The sequence below is a fragment of the Thunnus albacares genome, chromosome 3 (assembly GCF_914725855.1).
Source record: "Thunnus albacares chromosome 3, fThuAlb1.1, whole genome shotgun sequence".
Classification (NCBI taxonomy): Eukaryota; Metazoa; Chordata; class Actinopteri; order Scombriformes; family Scombridae; genus Thunnus; species Thunnus albacares.
In genome coordinates this window covers 30005242-30030182 of record NC_058108.1, presented here as the reverse complement: position 1 = coordinate 30030182, position 24941 = coordinate 30005242, and the positions used below count along the sequence as shown (strand labels likewise).

Sequence of the window (24941 nt, the reverse complement as noted above, 5' to 3'; positions counted from 1 at the left end):
GCAATGATCAAGTACATCTGGCCTTGAAAAGCCCCACAATATCACTGGCCTTCGGGGATGTTGTGTCCTGGTGGAAGATTTTCTCAAAGGCTTGAGTGTGTGAGGTGACTTCCTCCAGGACACCAAGAGTACCCAGTCCTTCTTTGAATCTTTGAGTACCTGTACTGTTACTCTAAAGGCCCAAATGCACTGAAAGTGTCTGATGCGCGTTTTGAAGTACACCTACATTTTTAAATGGCCAAACGTGTACCAAAAGCATTATGAGGCGCATCAAACTGCCTTGACACCCCTACTTAGACCTTGTTTCATTTTTGGAGCGTTAAATGAGTTTTTCTGCAGCCGAAAAAGAGAGAGGTAGCACAAGCCAGCTGAGCACCAGCCAGTAAGAGAGAGAGAGAGAGACAGCACGGCAGTGGTTGAGCAAGGAGAGCAAGCGGTGGAACAAAGCAATGAATGAGAGAAATAAAATGTTATATTCTGATTGTTTCACGGCGGTTACATTCAATAGCACAAATAAATAACCATCAAATACTCAACAGATGATTTACTGTGGATACAGATGCTCTTAGTTTCATTGTCCTCCTCTGCATTTCTCCTTTTCATTCATTCGTTGCATCCAACTAATGCAGCAGTTAGTACAAAGAATAAAAGGACAAATCTGTGTTGGTTCTGTGTTGATGGCATTTCAAATCTGATGCCTGCAGGGTGCCATGGGAGCATCAATTGATGTGTGACAAATGAAGTGCATCAGTTATCGCTTTCAGTGTGTTTGGGCCTTAATACTGTCATGGTGTACTTCGATGTTCTAATTAGAGTGGAAGACATAATAATTGAAATCATGTGTGAAGATCAACTGAAGGTGAAATACAGTTGAGAAAGTCCTACAAGTATATATTGAACACCGAGGGTCACATAAACTCATGGTCTCTTCAGAACAGGTATTTATTCTTCAATGTCCTCCTGGTCTGGGTTTGATGGAGTGGAGGACTGTGGGTTGGACAGGGAACAGCAACATTGCATCCCAATTGATGGCAAAGAGTTGCCAAAGCAATTACAAGGAAGACAACCCAAATCGGCCAAACATCCCAGGGAAATGGCAAATTGTTTTCCTTGAGAAGCCTAGTCAAAGTGAAAGCATCGCTAGGACCAAGGTTCAATTCCCAGTGGTTCCTCCAGCAAGACGAATCTCAAGGAACATATTGGCTGCATTTTTTGGGTCAGAATGCAGAGCATATTTATACAATATCAATACAGTAAATGTAATGATGCCCTCACAGAACAGCTCTGACGCACAACAAAGGCGCTCACCTCCACTGCATCCCCCAACATCCACAAGTGCAGATAGCTGTGAACACTGAGGAGAAGAATAAGAAGTTAGGTACAGAAATTACCTGGAAAGGGTGACTAGGGAGGTAGCATCTCCTTTTTAAGCCACCATCAGGATATTTAAATTGAAAGACCATCCCATTTTCAGGCTCTGGTATGGAATTGATTATTTCCTTCCTGGTATTTTTAACCTATAAACAAATTAATGTCAGCTCTTAGAAATGTCGATAAAGGATTTATATTCTTATAGGGCAATACTTGATTAACTTACCTTTGCTCTTTTCAGCTCATGCTCCTGGATTTGCCTTTGTCTTCTCTCCTGATGTCATATGAAACTATATTTAAGTGCTATTCAATTGATCAATCAGAACAACCAGAGGAAGAATGAGCTTGAAAGGGAATCTCCACTGCAAAACATTTTGCTTATTTAGTAGAGTGTAAGCTGGCCATATGAATATGTCTGCATTTTCTTACCCTTTCTCTTTCTATTACCAGCGAACGTTGATACTCTTCATCCTGCTAGCTGCGTGGGCACGCCATTCCAGCAAGCCTACATTCGCTCTTTCAACTGCTTGTTCATCATCCTGATCTGTAAACATGTCCTGAAATCACCAAAGGTATTGATAACATACTGAATAGCATGACTGATACTGTTATGTTATGAATCCATCCCCAATACAGCCACTCAAAAAAAAAAGCTTAAGGCACTCTTTTGTGGAAGGAGAGGAGCAAATTTGACTAAAAAACCTTTTGGCATATCAACTGATATAGAAAACTGTCCAAACCACCATCTTGCTGGCCATGCAGAGCAAGCTTTAAAATCAATGCCTATCCATTTTTTTGTACTGTTTAATCATAGTAAATCCATTGGAAGCTCTTTACCTTTTCAAAAGACACTCTGGGTAATGAACAGTTACACAGGGTGAATTAACTCAGAACCTACTGGCACTGTATTCACAATATGGATACCAACCAAAGACCCATCTCATACCTCCTCCTCCAATCTGCCTCAGCCCTCCTCATCCAACCTGTTTTGTTCCTCCTCCTCCAACCCGTTTCATTCCTCCAACATGTCTTGGCTTTCCTCCTCCATTCCATTTCCATCCCCCGCGTCATGTACATTCCAACCTCCTCCTCCCTGTTTTTCTGTTAAATTAACAATGAAATAATAAATTCTTAGATTAGTCACACCGTACATGCCTCTTCCAACTGTAACAGAGGACAAGGCAGTTTAAAAATATGTTTTAAGAAATTACAAGATTCTGCAGTTGACCTCTACATGTGAGAGACTGCATGTTTCATTTACTTATAACATGTTATAGCCTATGTGACATTTGAAAGGCCCTGGAAGTTGATTCAACTGACAGTAGCATACCTTTGGTCTGATGTACACAGCCAATCTTCTCAGCACAAGACATGCTTTTATAGCAGATGGACGGACAGAGGAGAGCTCCAGTTGGCGGATTCTCCTACATCTATCAACTCTGCAAAGGTAGAAGTCACCTTGTAAACTAGGGAATTCTGCTCTTATTTTCTCAATAAATGTGCTCTCTGGCATGGAGAGTGGCACCACAATTTTCTTTATTGTTGAGCCCACTGTTGAGGAAAAGAGAAAACACCAAATGTTGTAAATGGTTTACAGGTTCCTTTTTCAATACTTTTACCAATTTACAAAACTCAGACTGAGTTACTGAAAACAGAGCTTGGTTTTTTTCGGAAATGATGTCATAATACTCAGAAGTAGGCCGTTACTCACAGTGTTAAAAACAAAAGCTACTCTACATTGTTTATGAAATTCATCTTTGTTGTGTTTGCCTTGGTTAAGTGTCTTTGTGATGATTGTCTTTGCCCCTGTCTAAGCCCCCCACTTACATCTTGGTATAAATAGTGTATCTTGGCCATTTAGAAGAACAGCCAGCTGTATCATGGTCAACTACCAAGAGAAATAAAATCAACAAAATGTAAATATGTTGATCGTATGTTATTGACAAGCTACAGTGGAACAGTAGTAAAGCTTGTCCCATGTTTTACAGAATCATGTGAGCAATGTAACCCATTGCACAGAAATCAGGTAATTTTCTTCTTTGTCTTTCTTCCAATATCACAGCCTGTAACCATTGTTAACCACTTTCCAAACACTCAATTCAAGGCTCTATTGCGCTCCAATTTTAATGTAACACTAGAAGTAGCAAAATACTAGCTTACTAACCTCAACTATGCAAGCTAAAATGACCCATTATCATATTAGCTTTTTTATTCTCAGCTAGCTATATAGGCTATACGTTTCCATCCTTCAAACACAGGGGTTAGTTCGTGATTCCAACAAAAGCGGGATACAATGAGGATACGTCTAATGTTATTTGTACAGAGATGAACTGTCAAACTTGGGGCGTCAATTTAGCCCATCAGGTGGCTCTGACTAGTCATTTTTGCTTTAGCCTGTTGACGTCAAAGTCCCAGAACTAGAAGGGTGGTCTCTGTTGCTTTCATGGGTAGAGTTATGACCCGTGAATGAGGACACCTAGCAGCCAGGAGGGTCTTGTGGCGCTACAAGAGGTTTTAATCATTATTATTTGCTGATCAATGTTCTCTGTATGTATGGTCATTGTCTCAGTTTTCAGTCCTTGTCTATTTGTGTTAGGTTTTAATATTAGGAGGGGAGTTCTGGGAGGATTATTGCTGGCAACTGCCTACTAGCCAAGGCTTGGGATTTCATTCCACTGCCCTGTGTGGAGTTCCAGGGCTTACTGTATATTTGCATTTATTATGTGTTTAGATTGTTAACAAGTGCTGTGCTTATCCTTTACTACCTGACTTGTGATTCAACTACTCGCAGTTGTTAGAAACACCAGTATCTGGCCATTTATGGTGGCAATTATTTATTAAGCCTCTCCTGCTTAATGAATTTTGTACAAATACTCAGTACATATTTTGCTCTATTCCTGTGTGGTGCGTGAGGCCTCTGACAATTACAAAAAAAGGCAGAGAACAACTGCTTATATTTAAATGTACAGTGCTCCAGCCCTTTTGGGTTAGTGTATTGCATTATCAACATTGGCCAACTACATGGGCATTTCACAAAGAACTAAACTTTGCACATATATAAGTGACTCTAGTCATTGATCTAATTAACAGATAATATTAGTTCTTCCAGCTGACAAGACAAGCTGAGCATGCCAAACTATTCAATCTCATTAAAGGGAGAAAGTTGTGCAACTCTACTGGGGAACGGGGATGAATGCAGACACCAACCATACTGACACCAAGTGCAGAGCATGGAGAGTGGATTGTTAATACCTGCACCTTGCAGACATATATGCATTTAGGGTTTAATGATGAAGGTTGTAGATTAATGATGAATGGTCTCCTCTGCATTCAATAAAGATTGATTTTTAATTGAAAAAATATTATACTCAAACTTTATTTGCATAGCCACCAGAGCATGTGAGGGGAGTTGAGTGAAAAACTCTCCAGCCAAGTGGCGGTGTGTCCGCTGCACATCGCTTCCCTTTCTTACCTTCATTCCACTCAGTTACTGTTCCCTGCTCCCAGGAAGAAAACTCACTCCAAATTCACTCCATTTTTCTGCTAATCAGCCAAAAAAAACCCAAAAACAAACTGTAGTTAAATCGAATTTCAATAATCTGGACAGTTCATGTTATTGATTCACCACTACAGGGGAATTTTTTTTTTTTTTTTAAATAGCCTAAACGAATGCAATTGTTACCAATATCCAAAGGGAATATTAACCACAAATTATGGAAATTCTCCATTTTCGATTACAATACAAATAAAGGAAAAATCTCAAATATGTTTGTAATACACACATTGTCTAAAGAAAAAAAAGTTGTAGTCTAAGGGACAATTACTGAAGGAAAAATATATATATTTATTTTAGGTTAACGCCCTTATGCATTTTGGACACAGGAAAGGAAGCAATCATGGCGATAATGAAACTTTGTCCTTATACATGTCAATGGTTCAAGTGCGCTCCTCACTCAGGTTAAATTAATGGCGTTCTGCTCTCTGCTCTGCTCACATGCTCTGATAGCCACTGTACTCTACATCCTCTACATGTTCTCATTCCTATCCAGAAGGTGAACAACAGACCACCTGTGTGTTTTCATCCAGTCTCAATTATATAGGAATTTACATAAATGTGGTGTTTTCAATAGGAAAGCTGTGATTCCCAATCAGCTGTCTGTTCATGATTTTTTTTCTTACATAATTACAATGACAATGTATAACATAACAATGTAAAATATAATTCACACCACCATTACATCAATGAGTACCCCTTGGCTGCACTAAAAATCATTAATCAGAAAGGATCTTAACCAGTTTACATTGAAATCAATGGCAGAGCACCAAATCCTCCGTCCTGTGTATCATTATGTGTGTTGTGTATTTCAATATTTGGCCAGTAAAGTTGGAAAGAAACACACATAGCTACCGCACCAAGTCATGGGAGGTCTGTGTTTCATTAAAACAAAGTGGCAGAGCTTAATTCCAAGAATAGCTAGAGAAAAAATGAGCAGCAGAACAGAATACACATAAACATGAATAAAAATTGCAACAGGGATCTTTGCCAGACTTTTATGCTGCTTTTGGAAGTGTTACTGAGAGAAATGACAAAATCATGGAGCGAGGTATAATATTTCAAGTAGTTATTTTATAATGAACATGTTGAATTTACTGTTTTCACTTTGGAAGATGTGTTTGATCTTGGTGAACATATTGTAAAAACTCAGGAAACTCATCACCTCATATCTCATAGCCTCATAATTTTGATTGTGAGCAGCTTTCACAAACTGTGGCAAAGTCCATACTCAGCAACTGCAGATTGGCAGTTGTATGTAAAGTTGTGTTGTTTATTGCAATAGGACTTTCCTACTTTGCCAAAGTCAAATAGCTCCTTTGTGTCAACATAATCCACCAGTAAAGTTGACTCTGATTTATTATTGGAAACTTTTCATATGCATTGAATTATACTGAATTTGCCTGTACACAGGTCTGACTGAAATACTGTCTAGATTACATGTAAGATTAATAAGAATTGATAAGAATAAGAATAAATACGAACTGCCACAGCTTAAGGCTTACAGGTTTGTAAGGGGTATATTACATTCATGGGTGGTTCATTGGAGTCACTTGCGAATAAGAAATTTGTTTGCCTTCAGGTAGTGATTTGCATGGGTAATAATGGGCTGTAAATGTAAAAAGCCAGGTGAATTCAGGTGAAGGAGTCTACGTTGCCTCAACTGACAGCAGGATCTGTAACATTTTAATAAGAACTTTTATTAAGGTGCAGCAACCAATGTTTGGACATAAAGCATCTTCATCAGAGTAATCTAATGAAGAACACACTGATTACACTGAAAAACAAGGAATTCTGGGACATGCTTTTAACTGTAGTAGGCTTTTTCTACCACTAGATGTCATTCTGTGTTCAATGTTATCCAAGTCCTAATCAGTCCAAATCATTTATTAGTTACTGGATATTTATTTAAGAAAAGCAGGTCACATTTCCAAGGAATAGTTTCACTTTTGCCAGTGATAGTGCACATGTTAATGCTGATGCTCGTAGTGTTGTGTGGGTTTGACATTAAGTCTTTGATAAAGGCGAGAAGAAAATCATTTAACTTGAAATAATTTAGGGTAGAATGTTCTGAAAATAATCATAAACATAAAAAGACAAAGACAAAAATCAAAACCTGCTAACTCTGAAAGGCCAGTAAGTCTTGTCTGTGTGTGTGTGTGTGTGTGTGAGAGAGAGAGAGAGAGAGAGAGAGAGAGAGAGAGAGAGAGAGAGAGAGAGAGAGAGAAGAACCTCATTTCCCTAAGATTTCACTCTCGCTCACTAAATCTGACACTTACAGTCTTTTTTTCTATGATTTCTAAGCAGCTGTATGGGCCTTTATTCACTATGCACATCAGAGCTAATATCTTTGGGGAGTGTAACACTCACACTGAATATAAAAATATGTGTATCATGTCCGTTAGTTCAGATTTGACTGAGTTATGACTTAAAGGAGTTTGAGTCTTGACACAAACATTACTCACACATTATTGTTCAGCATTTATTTATTGTCATATTCTTTGTTTCTTTGATAGTGGGAAAATGGTTGCCAACAAATATTTTATGTTGAAAAAATGAAAATTACTGAGGATCTGCAAAAGAATCATCACTGATCACAATATAAAGTTGTCCATTATGTATGTGTGTGTGTGAGTGTTTGTTTGTTTCAGTGTTCCCTGCAGATGTCCAGCAGCTGTTGGTGATAAAGGAAAGGTTCCTTGTTACCAGGTGGACCCAGAAAAACAGGAGCCAGAACCCTGGACCAGTCAGGAGGGAGAGCAGTTTCAAAGGCTAGGGGAGGCTGATATCAATGTCCCTGTGAAGAGTGAGGATGATGAAGAGAAACCTCAGTCGTCACAGTTTCTTTAAAGCCAAACTGAGGAGTCCAGAAAGGCAGAGCCTCCAGCCAACAGCTCAGCTGAACAGATGGAAACAGAATCTGAAGGAGAGGACTGTGGAGGATCACAACCAGCCAGGAACCTTGATCCACTTAGTCATCTTCAACCAGATACAGATGACAAGGCCTCAGACCCATCTGTGACTGAAGCCAGTGTTGATGACAGGAAGGAGATCAGGGCATCAGGTTTAAAAACTCTATTTGGCTGCAGTGTTTGTGGGAAAAGTTTCACCAAATAGGGGAATCTCAAGCTCCACATGAGAGTCCATACTGGAGAAAAAACATTTGGTTGCAACATTTGTGGAAAATGTTTTACTAAAAAGAAGAGACGCTTAAGGTTAACATGAAATTCCATACTGGACAAAAACCACTTTGGTTGCAGCATTTGTGGTAAAAGTTTCAGAGCCAAGTGGAATCTGCAGGTCCACATGTCCATACTGGACTGTCAAATAAAGCTGCCATATAAATGCAGTAGAGTGAAAAGCACAATATTTGCCTCCAAAATGTAGTAGAGTAGAAGTATAAAGTAACATTGAATGGTAATACACATGTAAACCATTACACCTTGACAGGCTTAAATTGGTCATATTGGGGAAAATATTGCAATAACAATGGAATGAAGCTGCAAGTCCATAACCTATAAGATCCTCAATGGATGCTACTGGACTCTTAGCAGTCCATACTGGAGAAAAAACACTTGGCTGCAGTGTTTGGTTTGCCAAACAGGGAAATGTCAAGGTCCAAGGTGCAAAAAAATCCCATAAAAAAAGAAGCAATTTCCTACAGTGAAATGCAACAACTGAAATGCAACAAAACTCCTACTACTGAAAACTAAACTTGATAGCATTAAGCTGTTTTTTTACTTGTGCAAACCACATCAAGCTCAGCTGCCTGCCAACTGCAAATTCCAACATCATGGCCATATGAATGTAAAAAGATAACGTTATCTAGAAAGAGCAGTGTTGCTGATAGTGTATTGTGAGAGCACTTTTTCCATACAATGCTTTGCCTTTTTATGTCAACACATCTGACACATATTAGGATATGCATTCACTATGTAACGCAGCATAAATAACATATATGCATGATGTATATGAAAAAATAAACTAGGCCTATATATATAAAAATAACTAAATTAATTCAATATAGATTTATATTTCAGTAGATCGTATTTGCAAACAACTTGTTGCAAATTCACTAAATGACAGACATGAAAAAAATATTTTATATTTGATTCAGACAGTCTGCAGTGTAATTAATTTACTACCATTCTCAACAATATTCTCACACATTCACACTTACTGTATAGCTATAGTACACTGAAGCCCTGAGCAAAGTCAGCACAAAACTTTAAAGAATGAGTTGCAAGCTTTCCGTGCAATTATTTCACTTTTCGTCTCTGAAAAGGACCAAATTCGGTTTCTTCTTCGTACGTCTGTGCTCTGTGCCATGTGTACCCTGGTCTTCCTGAATGACTCATTTATTCTAGTCATCTGTTAGTGCAGATAAAAATACTCCTACCGCCCAATCCAACTGAAGAGGAAAAAACATTAGACTTGATATACATCTGATTACGCCAGACCCATGTTGAACTTCCCCGTGAGGTCGTCGACGTTGAAAGGTTGAAAACAGGCAGAGACAAAGAGAAATAATAGCGGCGTGAACAATGCAGTAGCCCTCCGGAGAAAAAAATGTTCATGAGCTTCTTATTTTAACCTTGTTATTATTTTGTAAGGCAAAGTGAAGAGTTGCAAGAGTGAGTGGATGGCCTACTAACGATAAATACTAGAAAGATCCTTTCCCATCTGACATCGTATTCCACACTGACCTAACTGCTATCTCATTTCTAAACAAACTATGGTAGCCGTTGCCTTTAGGGCGAAGGAACACGTCACCCATTACAGCGGTGTGGCTCACTGATGTGTTTTTCAAAGTTTGGGGACAATATAGGTCTCCGGCACAGAGGAATACATCAGGCTTTGGATACACACATAATACTTGTAAGTAGATCAGTTCATCATTGGTTTGGCTCTGCACATTAGAGTAGTTGACAAAATATAGAAAATCGCCAGCAGTCTGATCATGTTTTTTTTTCATGTGCATCACATATTCAGAATACTCACTCTATGCTATAATGATTCCTATACTTATTTTAAGCCTTAGCCTTATTTTTAATATTTGGACATGATTTCTAGTGTTTCTACAGCTTCTTCTTCTATTGTAGTTATGTGATTATATTGACTACATTTCACCTTGTTGAATATGACTTTTTTTACTGTTGATATAAACAAATTTTCCTGCAGGTCTCTTGTATCACCATTTTATTTCATTTCATGTTAAGTAGGCTACTTCATTCATGGTTCTGATAATTTCACTCATAATTAACAACAGCAATCTTTCACAAGACTACACCGCATAGGAAAACCCAGAGTTGACTGAGCAAGTTGATAACCAGCTTTGTGATACCAGTTTTCCAGGATCACCAACGTTAGGCTCAGTGAAGCCAGTTAAACCCCAAGAGAGCCAGACTAAGTTGAACTTTGCTTTGTGATTCAGGCCCCGGTTCACTAAAGATGTAGGCTACAGAAGGGCCTTCCGAAATGTTTCATATCAAAGACCACTTATTATGGATTCCCATCCAAATAATGTAGGTATAGATTCTCTTTAAGTATCAAAAATGTGCATACAGTATAGGTAGTGCAGATGAGGTCTTAAAGTTCCAACAGGATTGTATATGAAACCTCCAAAACAGTCACTCATAGTCTCTTTGCTAACTTTCATGGAGTGAAAGTGGTGACAAATTCTAACCTACTAGACTATAAGAATTTCCTTAAAAAAAAGGATAAATTCAGATTTTTAGTCTAGTCTATCCCAAAACAACACTGGCATGACCATAAGTATGTTGGGAAAGTTCTTGGTTGCTCTAATCATTCCTCCTCTCCATAGTGACTGTGAAAAAAGATCCATTCCTAGCACAACTCCAACATAAGAGATGGGGGACATCCTTGTGCAGTGCAAAAAATGCATTCTGCAGTTCAGCTGAAGCTAATACGAGGCTTCAACAAGCAGAATTAGACAAATCAGTATCTTCCAAAGTTAGTCTTTTTTGTACAAGATGTCCTGTGTGTGTTTCCATGGACAGAGGTGAACTGGAATGGAGACTGGACAGTAACACAGAAGAATTGCATACTAAAGGGACTGTAATTTTGGAAGATTCCTACTTGATCTGGCTAACAGTCTCAAAGCTTCATAATAGTTTCAGCTAAACTTCAGAACCATAACTTTGACCATAACTTATCATTTAAGAACTTCTAGGATACCTAGAAAACTCAGCTGTTCAAGACCACTGCCGCATGCTAAACATTACAAATCAGTATGATGATACCTAGTTATAAACCTCTCACAACCCATGAAGCCACTTGCTTTGAGAGTATATTTGCGGATTTGGTGATGGAAAAAAGACAAAATTAAATTTTAAGAAATTAAATCAAAATAGTAAAAAGTGCTTTCACTATGAATATCAGGTCAAGGGTTTCATGATAGTTTGGCTTCTTTAATAGTTTAATTTGAAAAATTACATTCATCTGCAAAATGAACAATAAAATAATATAAACTTTTACTCCTTTCTGCAAGTGGTCAATGGCTTGTGTCCTTTGTTATTTAAAAGGTACCCTGAGGAGTGCTTATAGTAAACACACACACACACACACACACACACACACACACTCCTTAAAATGTAGGGTGTACTCTTGAGGCACAGTTTACCATCAGCTTCAAGTGGTCTTCCCATCCTCTTTTTGACACATTGTTACTTTCATGTAGCATTACTCCACCTTGCAGTTTAGCAGAAATGTGTATCCAGGCACCCTTGTGCTTGTGGCATGCATGTTTCAAGTACAACCAACAAACAATACAGGGACCTGCTCATAAAAACATTGATCTATAGTGCAGTTGATGGGCAAAAACACTAACATTTCCACTTCACATCAGGAAAAATAAACATTTCCTTCAGATTTGTTTTGTTGCCAACCCTAAGGAGTTTAAATAAAGTATGTCCTTTGACCATCTCCCCCATTTCATATTCATCTTTTAGAGTGCAATTGCTAGGGGAGCTCTAACCTTTTCAAACTGGTAATCCTAATTCTCATTTCTGAAATGAGGAAAAAGGAGAATTATATAGCAGAACAGTAGAAAACTATAAATAAGTTAGCCCCCCAATTCCCTGCCACCTAACCCTTTCCACCCAAGTGACTCCTCGGTGCATTTACAGTAATCCTTGACCTAACAAGGTGGTCCAGGCCTCTTCAAGTCTGTCCAGTAATTCACCAACTCTTGTGAAGACCCAAGGATGTAGGTGATGATCTTTGAGTATTCACAGCGATTGTATTTTGTGTTATAGGCCTTGAACTGGGAGGGATTCGGCGGTGATGTGGGCGCAAGTCCTAGCTTTTTCATACACATTCCAATGTAAGCGTCCTCGATGTTAAAGGGCTTGATTGATTTTGATATGTTTACAAATTTCTCTGGAAGGTCATTGGAGAAGACATATCCCATGCCCAGAGTGTATGTTGGGTATTTGGGATCTGGGTACATCTCCTCAGGAACATACCACTTTGAAGCCTTCGAGCGGACAACTGGCCTATTCCACATAAGCATCCCTGTCAGGTAGTTTAGCTTTGGGATGCCTGGCATCTTTAGCATGATTACCAGATTATCAATGTTTAGGAACATGTCCGAGTCAATCTTCATGGCATATGCTGCTGTAGGGCAGCGGGTGGCCAGCCAGTCCATGATCACCATAGTTTTGACCGTCAGATTGAGGTAAGTGTCCATGAAGTTACTTTGGATCAGGTCATGGTGCTTCTGATTCTCCTGTTCCAGATCAATATGAGCTCCTCCAGCGAGGCCCAGCATGAACAGAGTAAAGACCACCTCGCCCTGAACCTGGTTCTCTTTGCCCCATGTCTTCCGGATGGCATCCCGAGCGTCAACATTTTGAGGTGCCACTGGAACCATCAGGACCAAGAAAGGGGTCTTATTCTTGCACACCTCTGCATTATCCATAATAAAGTGGTAGTTCCGTGGGTAAGCTAGGTGATGCGCAGTTCCTGAAGATGGAAAAGTATTTCGAACAGCAGTTTGTACAGGATGTGGTTTGGTGTTTTCATGGATTTCATTTTGTTTAACTTTGAGTCTTGGATGGACACGGTAAGGAGGAGCTAGATTCCCCTTGTCATTATACAACCATGACGGAGAGTTGCTGGACATAGCGTAACACAGGATGAAGAGACAGAGCACAAGTAGGAACTTGAAGCAGAAGAGAAACGTAGGCTTCCTCTGATGACTCAGGCTCTCTGCAAGCGCTCTAAAAAGACAAGACAAGAAAAACTGGTGAGAAAGTATCTAGCTTCAAAATACGACAGATCTGTCATATTACTATTAAGCAAGTACATCTCTATCCTGTAGAATGTGTTAAGGCTGCAATAAAAGCCAAATTAACATTTATATCAGGATATAGAAAATGTATGATGTATGTACAGCATAAGAATGTATGGATGTTCACTAAAATTAACTGTCACCGATCAGATAAAACTTCACACACAGAAAACAAATACCTTGGTAAATGTAATGTGTTTGAAATCCTTAATTTGAATAACAGAATTTTATAAAACAGTTTGTTTTGTTTTTTAAATTGTGACCAAGCTATGCAATGAGTTGAACATTTTACAATTTTTGTTATTTATCAGACCACATGTACACTGATATGATACATTTACAATGAGCCAATATATCGGCCCAGCTGATTTTAAAGTTCAGCTCTAAGTAGAAATAACAGGAGTACCAGTAATAATAGAAGTATTGCTAGTTGCAGTATCTGCAGTAAATGTCTGAGCTGGCCACCAACACTGTACTGAGACCTATGTGTGGTCTCAGTACAGTAGGGGCCATCCTCCAGCAATGCTCCTCCCACCACTGAGGGGATTTTGCCGTCGACTGAATTGAGATGTTTAAATCTAACCACCCAACACCCAGCAGACGAGGACATATCAGCTATGCAGTTAATTATCATTCATGCACTGTAAAAGTCAATTCTAAATACAAACATGGATAGGTTACTGAACTGACCTACTGGTCAAAGGCTCAGAGGACCCAAAGCCAGAGCCTCTATCTGAAGTCACAAAAGTTTTAGGATTCTGGTCGGAAAGATACAAGGCTTTATATTGAGCATCTACCAATACTGAAATTTGTATTACATTTTTGTTCATTTTTCCTACATACAACAGCTGCACAGTGCATACTTTAGTTATAGTAAACTTTCATTTAAATGAGCAAAGCAATCTAAATAGGTTTGACAGCAGAACAGCTGTGCATTTAAACAAACTGTTGAGGGAAACTGAAGAATAAGAATATATAAACTAGAGCTGGAACAATTAGTTGATTAACTGTTGGGCTGTGACTAATGATTACTATCATTATCAAGTAATCTGTGGGTTTTTTTGTTTGTTTGTTTTGTTTTTTGATTAATCAATTAGTCATTTGGTCCATAAGTTGTCAGATAAATACTGTTCCTTCATGTCTTCAAATGTTTCATTTCGTCCCAACAAACAGTTCAACACCCAAAGATATTCAGTTTACTATCACAGAGGACTAAAGAAACCAGAAAATATTCACATCTAAGCTGAGACCAGAGGATTTTTGTTCATTTTTCTTTAAAAATGACTCAAAATGATTAATCAACTATCAAAATAGTGTTTAGAGTGTCTGTTGAACAAAACAAGCAATGTGATGATGTTACCTTGGGCTTTTTGGACTATTATCTCACATTTTATAGACCAAGTGATTAACTGAGAAACTAAGTGATAATGAGAACAATAATTAGTTGCAGCCCTAATAAGACGTTTCCTTCGATGTTTTTATGATATAGTATTGTATGATGTCTCCGGAGAAGAAGCTTTAGGAGGAGTTCATACAGCTCCTCTACATCTCAAACATGAACAAACTGCAAAAGTTCAAGATGTGTTTTTCAATCAACTGCAGAATGAATTAACCTGCAAAACGCTCTAGAAATAGGCCTATAAGCAAAACGACCAGAGGGACGGGCTGTGATTGGTAGAAGGAGGACTCAGTAATATAAGCATCAAACATCAGTAAAAGAAAAAAAAAATCAGAGAAGAAGGCAGAGGCATGATAAGACCAGAGGAGAACTATAGTAGCCAATAGGTCATGACACAGCCGATTAACAGATAACAAAACCCCGCAACAAGTCGTGCCTGAGCACCTGCTACCACCAGACACCTGCAGCCAATATAAGAGAAAACAGCCAGCAGCCTCATATCTTACTGATGTGAAGCAGTGATCCCCTGCACCTCAGAGGAGAATAACCCGAAGAGCCGCCGTGATCCAAGTGGAGACGCGAAGAGCATGGACAGAAGGACGCCGACCTCCGCCTTGAATGCGCGTTTGAGGGCGAGAGCTGACACGAGGAAATACCGGCGAGGGAGATTTGTGACGCCGGCAGGGGCAGCTGCGGGGTCGGCGGGGCGAACAGGACACTCCGCGGAGCCGCCCTGGAGCGCCATGAGGGGAGTTGTTGACTTTGACATTAAATGTGTTAACGTTCAAGTTTTGGCTGCATTGTTGGTTTGGGTTATTGGCAGAGCAAAAGTGCGCAGCCCATGTCAATTTAAATGGACCGCCACATGAGGAAGGGTGCGTTAGATATGTGTTACAGCAAGTAGAGTATGACATGTGTCACTGATAGTGTAGGAGAGGGGTTGGCACTTCAAGAGCCATCTCATTAGACTGAAACACCAGCACCCGCCCCCCCCCCCCCCCCCCCCCCCCCCCCCCCGCCCAAATTCCAATGTATCCGGGAGTACGAGGTGAGAGCTACGTTCAAGAAGCTGAACATTAGGGAAGCCCCTGTGTAGCTCAATCGGCCCCAGTGTTTTCCAACATATTTAAAACCTCTCTAAGCCTCAGTCCCTCATTTCTCCATCCTCAGTCCTGTACCAAAGTCCTCAAAGATCACCTGCCTCAATGACTTTAGATCAGTTGCCCTAACATCTATGGCTATGAACGCATTTCCATGCATCATTGTCATACTTGAAATTCTGCACCTCCCCACTGATGGATGTGTATCATTTTGCATACCAAGCCAACCGGTCTGTTGAGGATGTTGGACAATGCACCACACCCTGAAACACCAAACATGCATCCTGTTCTCAGGCTTTATTTCCACCTTTAATTCCATCAACTCACACAAAACTCTTTATCACACACTTGCACTGCAAAATCTGCAGATCCAACCAGGTGTAATGATCATATCTTTAAATTCAAGACCTAGTTGGTCTTGTTTTTAGAATATATTGGTTATCTGGTGCTTTCTAAGGAAGATCCTTTGATTTAATTCAAGTAAATGCCACTTGCCTTGTCTTGATAAGCAACTTTGAGTTATTTTTTAACTAGATACAAGGGATATGTCTGTAAAACATCCACTTCAAGGTTAGAAGCCTTAATGACACATACTTTATCTTATCTTGATGACATAATGATGAGACATTTGTGAGGCAACAGCCAAACCTTCTGCTATGGAATTTCACTTACAAAATTATTCCTGTAAGTGGTGACATATGGGATAGAAATACTCTTACTGATATAAGGAACGTATCGCTCTATTATTATTTTTAGATGGTGCAAAACAGATTTTACCACAGGGAGTGTCAATAGGGTGATGAAATCAAATTTCAGTAGAATAAGGTTATATTCTTTAGTCAGTATTGGAAAATTAAAATGGAAGATAAATTCACTGTAAGTCATGCAATGACCCTGTGAGTTCAAACCAATTATTTAAAAATATAGATCTGTTCTTGTATAAAATGTCACCATTGTTCCAAATATAATAACACTGAGGGGAGACATTGTGCTTGTACATCATTTTCCATGACAATAAAGCTTGTTTGTGATATTCTGATAATTTAATTGGAATTTTGTCGATCTTATAATTACACGTCAGTAAGAAGGGGAGGTCAGCGGGTCAAAAAACAAACTAAGAAATGAAGTTCTCGATTAATTCTGGGATAATAAATCATTATTAATATTATTAATGGCAGTAATAATAATTTAAAAGTTTTGTTTTTGGTCTAGACTGTGTGTGTGGACGCCATCAATGGGTCTGGATAAATGTAAACATAATGCAAATATAGAAGATGATGTATTATAGGTTGGGTGCAACATGTCACGGCTGCATGAGATGTGATTGTATTAGCTTTTTTCATTATTTTGATAGGACAGGATCTTCTTTTTGATGACTGCAAATTATACATATTTTTTTGCCTGAATTACAGCAAAATGGTAGCTCCAAGGTAGTAGTGGTCACTAGTGGTCTTAAACACCATTTTTCATGTATACAGATGACCCTTATTGTCTTGTTTTTCCCTTGTGCAACTGACAAGTGCTATTTTATATTTAGATTCACCCCGACTATACTGTCTGACTGTCACCGCACTATCAAGCCAAACCTCCAGTTTGCTGATCCAATAACTGTATAGTTTTTATTTTACTCTTTCATTTTGCTATGTACCTTCAATGTCCCTTAGAAGGAGAACAATTTGATTTCAGTGATCCCACAACCTCTCTCTTAGCGCCACATTCAGGCCAGTTTTTCAGGTTGCAGTAAAATTATGTACAATTGGCCGAGGTGACATTAAGATTCATGTCGTTTCAGAGATAAACACACTACACACATATACACATGCACACTGTCATTCACCAACAGCATAGTTTTTCTGTGAATACACCGCCTTGGGCGCTGCACGAAAGTATTTTCTTCCTTTGTGGTTACTTTTCAGTTACACTCAATGACACAGTCAAATCCGTTAACAGAAACAAGGACGATGCATTTGATGTATCATTGTTTTTCAGCTGAAAAAGCCATTGTTTTACTGAAAGCACTTCCAGTGTTTCCTTCCCGAACTTGCCCCCCAAAAAGCTTGTATCAGCAAGTGACGCACTGTAAACTTGATATGCCTGAGGTTTAATTTAGTTTTACTTTTTCTCTCTACTTTGTTGCCCTCAGCAATCTGAGGACCCCAATGTGTTTCTCCAGAAACAGCCCATCACCAGTCCAGTCCACACCTCCTGCTGGCTGTTGGCACAATGCCACTAATGTCCTTATCTAAGGAAATGCATGAGGCTCCTCATCCTGATGGGGTCTTATTACACCTTCAACCTCAACGACCCCAAATGTGTTGCGACTTTGTTATTCGTCATCCAGACTGAGGTACTGAAGGACAGTATTCATGGGTGTGACCTTACTCATTCTTACAAGAAACCTATAGCTGAATGGGAAGAATTCACTAAAAAGTAGAGCCAGAAATGCACAGGTTTGTCAGCTGATAATTTAAGTTTCATTTTTTAAAATTTATTTTTCTGGCTTGTTGACAATTTATACATGTGTGAACTTGAATTCTGTATCCAGTATCTGTAAAAAAAAACAAAAAACAATCCTGTTTGTTCAGGACTGTTTGATGACTTGAAACAATGAATCGGTCTTCCTGCCAAAAAATAGCCCCCAGAGGAAATGTGTTTTTTGGAACATTCACAACTTTGTTAACAGAAGCAGAACATTTTAAGGTGAGTGTTAAAAGCCAGTTATCAAGACATGACTATGTGAATTGCTGTTTCTTTCCCTGAGTCCTTGTTAATAAAAACATTGGAATTGTCAAATTTTCTTACTTTAAGAGCATGTGGTCTTAAGTCCCTAAAAACAAGAATTTTATAAATCTCATTTTAAGTGATTTTATGCTAAATAAAAAAGTATCCTAGTTTTGAGTGATAAAAGGCTTCTTTTGCATTAACTAGATTGCTTGAAATTAGTCTTCTTGATCTTATTTCAAGATTTTATGTGTTATAATGACAGTCGAACAGCCTGACTTATTTGAAGACATCTCATCACGTAAAATTCACTTACTAGTAGCCAAAATTGCTTCTTTTAAGTGCAATCATGCTTATATCTAGAAAGTTTGGCCTTAAATTTGACAGGGCATTTTTGCAGTGTGGTTATATGCCACTAGATTTGGAGCTTCCAGTGGAACAGGCCACAGAGGGTGAGGGTTAATAACCTAACCTCACACCCTCATAACCTCAGCACAGGAGCTCCTCAGGGCTGTGTTCTCTCCCCCTGGTCCTTCTCACTGTACACCACTCACTTTATATCCAAGAACAGCTCTGTGAAAGCAATTAAATACACACACTCTTTTAAATTCCTCTGAACACTCACCAGCAACAACCTGAAGTGGAAACTTAACACTGAGCACATCATTGGAAAAGCTCAACAATGACTTTACTTTCTTAGACAGCTTTCAAAATATCAGATCAAGCTTCAACTTCTGTTCTGTTCCAGCTGGACAAAAAAACTACTCACCAAACCGTAAAGCAAACAAGATTATCTCCGAGCCATCACATCCTACTCATCACCTCTTCCCGCTCCTTCCCGCAGGGTCACTATCCACTAAACGCCTCACAAACAGCTTTTTTCCCTTAGCTATCAGGACTCTGGACTCCTCCCTCTAGCTTCCTCCTCACATGTGCCTGACATGCATTATCATGCATGTGTGTACTATGTTTCTGTGATGTTGACTGTATCCATGTATTGTGTCGTGATAATATGTGGAATGTCTGCTGTTGTCCATTGTATTTGTGCTGCAGAGTATAAGATCTATCTATTTATATAACTGTCTGTGATTGCCGCACTTGCAGCCACACAGCTGCTTTGAAGTTTGTATCCCAGCTGGCACTCACACTTTGGTCTCTTTTACATTTGTAGTTAATTTTTTCATCAGTTAGCTAATTTAATTACATTTCACATTACATACAAATAAATAACAACACACTGGATTTTGTTTCATACATCATACATCATTTTATTTTACAGTTTGGCAGTACATTAGTTTCTATTTGTAGCGCGCACATTTGGTTAATTTTTGTACAGTCATTAGTTTAAGTTGTTCTAATTTTCATTTTTTTGAGTCACCAGTGTTGGGGTGCTGCTCCTGGAGGACATCTGGCCAGGCCTGGGCAAAGGATGCACACCAGGACATGGAATGGTTAAATACAGGAAGTGGCCAATTGGGTCATACCAATTCCTGCCACCTCATAGGGAGGAACTGTTTATTTCAAGTTTAGTCATATTGTTTGTTTCTCTTTACTGAATGTTTAGTTGGGTATTTTTGATTTAGTTGAATTAACTTGTTTTGGGGGGGAATTCTGTTCTTTATTGCTTGGTTGGTAGTGTTTGTCATTTGTCAGTTACACCTGTTGTGTTTATGGTCTGATCAGCCAGTATATATGTTCCCCTTCGTGTTCATTTTGGAAGGTCTCTTAGTAGGGTTAAGTTCACTTTAATTGAGTTCTGTTTATTTGACCTCTTTTATGGGCCCTGAACTTTATTTACATATTTTGTCATTTGTACCTTTTTTTTGCATTTTTTGGGTAAAATAAAAACCCTCTCTTTTTTTTAAACCACCTGAGTCTCCTTTGTCTGCCAGCTTGGTCCCTTACACTGTCTATCTAGTAGATATCTGCCATGTATGTGTCTCCCTGTTGAGCTGCGGTGGAAGTATATTAACAAAAAGAACGACTTTGGCACTAAAAAGACTGTAACATTCACAAATATCTACTTGATTTGACTAATTTGGACACTTAAAATAAACTTGCATTTTTGCACAGAATGACTGTAGGTTTTGGCCCCCATCACCTACATTGTAAGTGCATTATGAAGGGATCTTCTGTATGAACAGGACGAATGATTTTGGGCATCTGACTATTATTTTAAGACAGACTTGAAAAATTGTGAACACTGTCCTTCAACAGTACCCTAATAGGCTATTACAATATATAGGCTAAATACTATGAGGCATTTTTGTCCGTAATTAACACCAGCAGAAACCAGGCTTACTTTTTACAGCATAATGGTTAAATTGGTTGGCTTTGATCAAATATTTAGGCACTTACTAAACCTTTATTTTTATTTCTTACTTTATATTTAAAGGTTGTTAAATGTCAGTGTTGATTAATGTGTGAAGTGCATTCTCCCCTATAAATAAACAAATAAATGAAAATGCTCTTTTACAGTAACTCCAGATCTATCAATAAAACAGAAGACAACACACGTTTAATTTCGAGGACTTCTTGGAGCCACAATATTTGTTAGGCCTACAATAAAAATAACCTGAACTTATGTGTTCCAGAGGCTGGATTACCGACTACACACAGAGTGAGCAACTGCATGTCATTTGGTTTTGGTCATTTGATTAGTCGCACCATTTAAGTACAATATCAATTACAGTGAGGCCGGTATTTCCTTATTAGCTAATATTGTGGGCCTGTTTTGTAGATGGGCCCTGTGTAAAAATCTAGTTTTAATTATGTTGGTTTATATTGTGTTCTTACAGTGGTGGACTCAGGCTGTCTGAGGGGCAGGGGCGAAAAAAATATAAAGGGCACCTGATACATTCAATGGGCCCCCATCAGCAGAGAACAGCAATGCATGTTTAGTAAAAAGGCTGCATCCCCCAATTAAGATGAACATGTTATAGGGTGACTCCGAATATAAGGAAACAACACCTCAGTGTTAAAAAGGATTTACTTTTTAAACATTTATTTTGCAAACATCCCTGTTATACAATCTACAGGGAATGGGAACACATCTGTGGTAAAAACATGGAACTATTAACATTTTGAGAATTAGCTGTTTTGAGCAATCTTGTCAGAGAATCAAGAAGCAAGATTGGTGAAATAAAAGGAGAATTCTTTGGGCTGGCAGTTTGTAAATGTTAAAGACCTCGTTATGGTCAAGTGGGACATATCTCTGAATGCACAAAAGCAGAAGATCTGAGAGCATCTGTTTCCTCTGTCTTTATCAGCTTCAGATTGGAGAATGAGCAATCGACTGATGCAGTTGTCTCTGGCAATGTCGCATATATTTTGAGTTTTGCCTGCTTTGGGAACGCTGCGTCCACATAATTTTCTTTGAGGCATGTTTAGCATAGCTTGGACATTGCTGATAAGGAGAGCATAGGAAGAGGAAGAGTGGCACATCTTAAGTGCAGTGACAGTACTGTCTTCCTCGGTGTCATAGAGTTGGCAAACATCCTTGAAAGACTGGGCAGCTCTGTCATTTGTCATGTTTCCTGTTACTTGCGGTGGTAAGGCACTGACATACAGCACTAGAACTGCACTAGCAGGTTATGTTTTTGCCACAACCAAGGAAGTTGTTTTCACTCCTCAATGTCTGTTTGTCTGTTAGCAAGGTTACTCAAAGGGTTATCTTCCAGATTTCATGACAGGATACATTTTTAAAACTTTTGAACATGCCTACGTTTAAGTTCTACTGGGCATCCTTCTAATAACTAATACAAATGTTATCTCTCTCATTTCCTGCCTTGCTGCTTCTAGCTGCATTTTGCAGATCTGTTTGTATTGTCTTCAATTTTCTCTCTCTTCTTTGCATTCTGTAATTATAAGGTAACCCAATGCTAATCTCCCTCTCCACATGTTAATCCAAGCTAAATGGTTGTAAACATATTTTGAATAAAGAATACTCTAATGATTAATAATATGATGTGAAATAAAATGAAGTTTTACTACACCACAAGGTTGATTTCCAGTTTGTACCAAGTATTTAGTATAGAGATGGCTAAGTACATATCTCGCTAGCTATAAGTTATCCATGTAGTATATCTAGTATATTCTTTAGCATGTTATACAGCTTTGGACAGGCCTAAACATAAAACCAACTTTAGACAAACAACAAACAACTTTACCATCTACATACATTAGTAATGCATCCTTACTCAAATTTAATCCAAACACGTGTTTTAATCGCCAAAAAGCCTTGCTATGTGACCAACCTCACAAACTGTCAACTTTATCACACTGAGGGGGCCCCTTTGAGGGCACCAGCCCTCATTAGATGGATTGCATTAGATTGCACAAATGTTCTTAATGAAGTGCTCGTTGAGTTTATAATAATAACAATTAATATTTTTCATACATTCAGACTGATATGTTGATAAAACTGCAGCCTCTCAGAAGTGCTGCGTCATAGGGCAGTGCCGTTACGCACGACCGCTCACTGTGTTTATCTTCATTAAATCACCTGATGACACTGACCTGTTAAAGAATAACCAGACACACCTGCACATATCAGACTGGTCGGTTATAACTCGATGTACTGCTTCATTACGAAGGAGACGTCGGGTTAACAGAGCTCATTAGCCTCTTTTACAACTTTCTTTTTAGGAAAAGTAGCGTCTCATGTTTTATGCTTGAAACACATTGCGATGCACAAAAAACACTCTGGTGTAACATAAACGACTAAACTGTGTGACCATGTACGAGGTGAGATACATCAGAATTATTGCTGAAATACTCGGTCTGATATAATCATATAAACGGCTTCACCAAATTAATGTCTTTATTTTTTATTTCTATCATTATTACAGTAACTAACTGATGAAAAAAAAACTATATTCCATCTGTCTGTGGGTACAGGTTTGTGGTGATGTGTGTTTATGTCGATACGCTCTTAATCACCCAGACATTTCCTTCCTGGCACAACTGTTTCAGAGATATGAGAGCACTGGTGTGACTGGCTGATTAAGTATTTAATAATCACTATATTCTCTGATCTGTACACCCTCATCCAGCCCTTTTGCATGCTGCGCTGCTGCACGTACGTGAACTAAAATAGCAGGTGCACATTGAGACGTCTACACAGGCCGTGCGCCTCTGCGCTTTGCATTTATTATTCAAATTTCAGTTGAGACTGCAAAATAATAATCGGAGTGTACAATGCATGCCAGGCCTGGACACTGAGGAGGAACATTTACGGACAATTCTATAAAATAAAGCAAGATGTCATTGCTTAGGATAGATGATCCATCATTAAAGAAGCCATTGTCTGATTTCACCTATGGCTTTCACATATCTCTCTTAGTGACATGTAACCTGGTCTATATAGCTAACGCTGTAGGAAGTGGACAGGTTAGGCTATAATAATAATCCAACACATCGCCACTGCGCCATAATAACCTGGTTGCCATGGTATTGGATAACAACCGATCATTGACCACAACCCATTCTCTGATTGAGAAATAAGATCAACCGTTAAACAGAAAGTAGGACTGGCTGGAGTAAAGTTAAGAAATGACAACTCAAGTCAAAGATTCAAGGATTCAGGATCAAATGGTTTTGTATGCTTTATCTGATCGCAGAGTGAATTTCATACCCTTTATGATTTTTTTTCCGTTTCCACTTAAAAATCTAATTGTAGTGGGCCTATAATATCTGAATGCTTAAAGCACATCGATAAAGAACACCAACGCGCTCGCTCTAAGAAATATTGAGAGAGTCTTATGAAATAGTGATGACTCTAAACGTTAAAAAAAAACAAAAAACTATACTTCAGATCATTTAACATAACTGATGAACCTGACAAAGAAGATTGTATCGTTTTTAAATAGTACTTTGCCTTAGAAATCATTAGGTTTTTTTTTCCTTTAGCTTTGCGCGCACGCTCTTATAAGGTGGATGCAAAACACGAAGTAACACCAGTCTGGTGTCTGGGGAGTGTTTACGGTCTCAAAGTAAATATTCCATTGAATTTCGTCAAGTTGAAGTTTCTTGTTTTGTGCCAAGTGGCAATTTATGGGCTGTGATGTTTATAAGTCAGTTTGACGCTCCAAATGATGTCGAGCAATCTGTGCGTCACGTCAATTTTAAGTTAAAAATATGAACTTCATTTACTCTAAAGGCTGCCGGTCTCTTCTAGACGAGAAGTATGTTTCATTATGAAAATTGTAGAACGATTTTAAGTCCTTACCTTTTCATTCCATTCCCACCTGAACCAATCTTCTGGTCCCCCATGACTGCCGTGACCCTTCCCTGTTCCCTTAATTCTTTCCGATCTGATTATACTTCGCTTCAGCCATCAAACACAGAACTTGATTGTTAAAATTTCACGAACTTGTTAAATAACCATAACCTCCACGCATCCACTTCATTAAAGGGGGGTAAGCGATAAAGACGATGCATTTTGTCACAGAATGAGAGAGAGAGAGAGAGAGAGAGAGAGAG

The 24941-nt window shown here is 38.7% G+C and overlaps 1 protein-coding gene across 2 annotated transcripts; it reads right to left on the bottom strand.

Annotated features, from left to right (window-relative positions):
* Window positions 1-10108: 10108 nt before the first annotated feature.
* Window positions 10109-24941, bottom strand: LOC122979854 (beta-1,3-galactosyltransferase 2-like). Of its 2 annotated transcripts, none has more exons than XM_044347630.1 (2): window positions 24688-24941; window positions 10109-13167 (listed from the first exon to the last, which is right to left on the bottom strand). In XM_044347630.1, exons 1-2 carry the CDS (start codon window positions 24729-24731, stop codon window positions 12084-12086), a joined length of 1128 nt encoding a protein of 375 aa, XP_044203565.1. In that variant the 5' UTR covers window positions 24732-24941; the 3' UTR covers window positions 10109-12083. The 2 variants fall into 2 exon arrangements, with proteins under 2 accessions (XP_044203565.1, XP_044203564.1); XM_044347629.1 differs by lacking the exon at window positions 24688-24941 and adding an exon at window positions 15144-15574.

Excerpts from the sequence above, each read along its gene's own strand:
- LOC122979854 (XM_044347629.1), bottom strand. The coding sequence starts at position 15,406 with ATGTCAAAGTCAACAACTCCCCTCATGGCGCTCCAGGGCGGCTCCGCG. Across the intron at positions 13,168-15,143 it reads GGGATCACTGCTTCACATCA|AGCGCTTGCAGAGAGCCTGA; the intron begins GTAAGATATGAG and ends TTGTCTTTTTAG.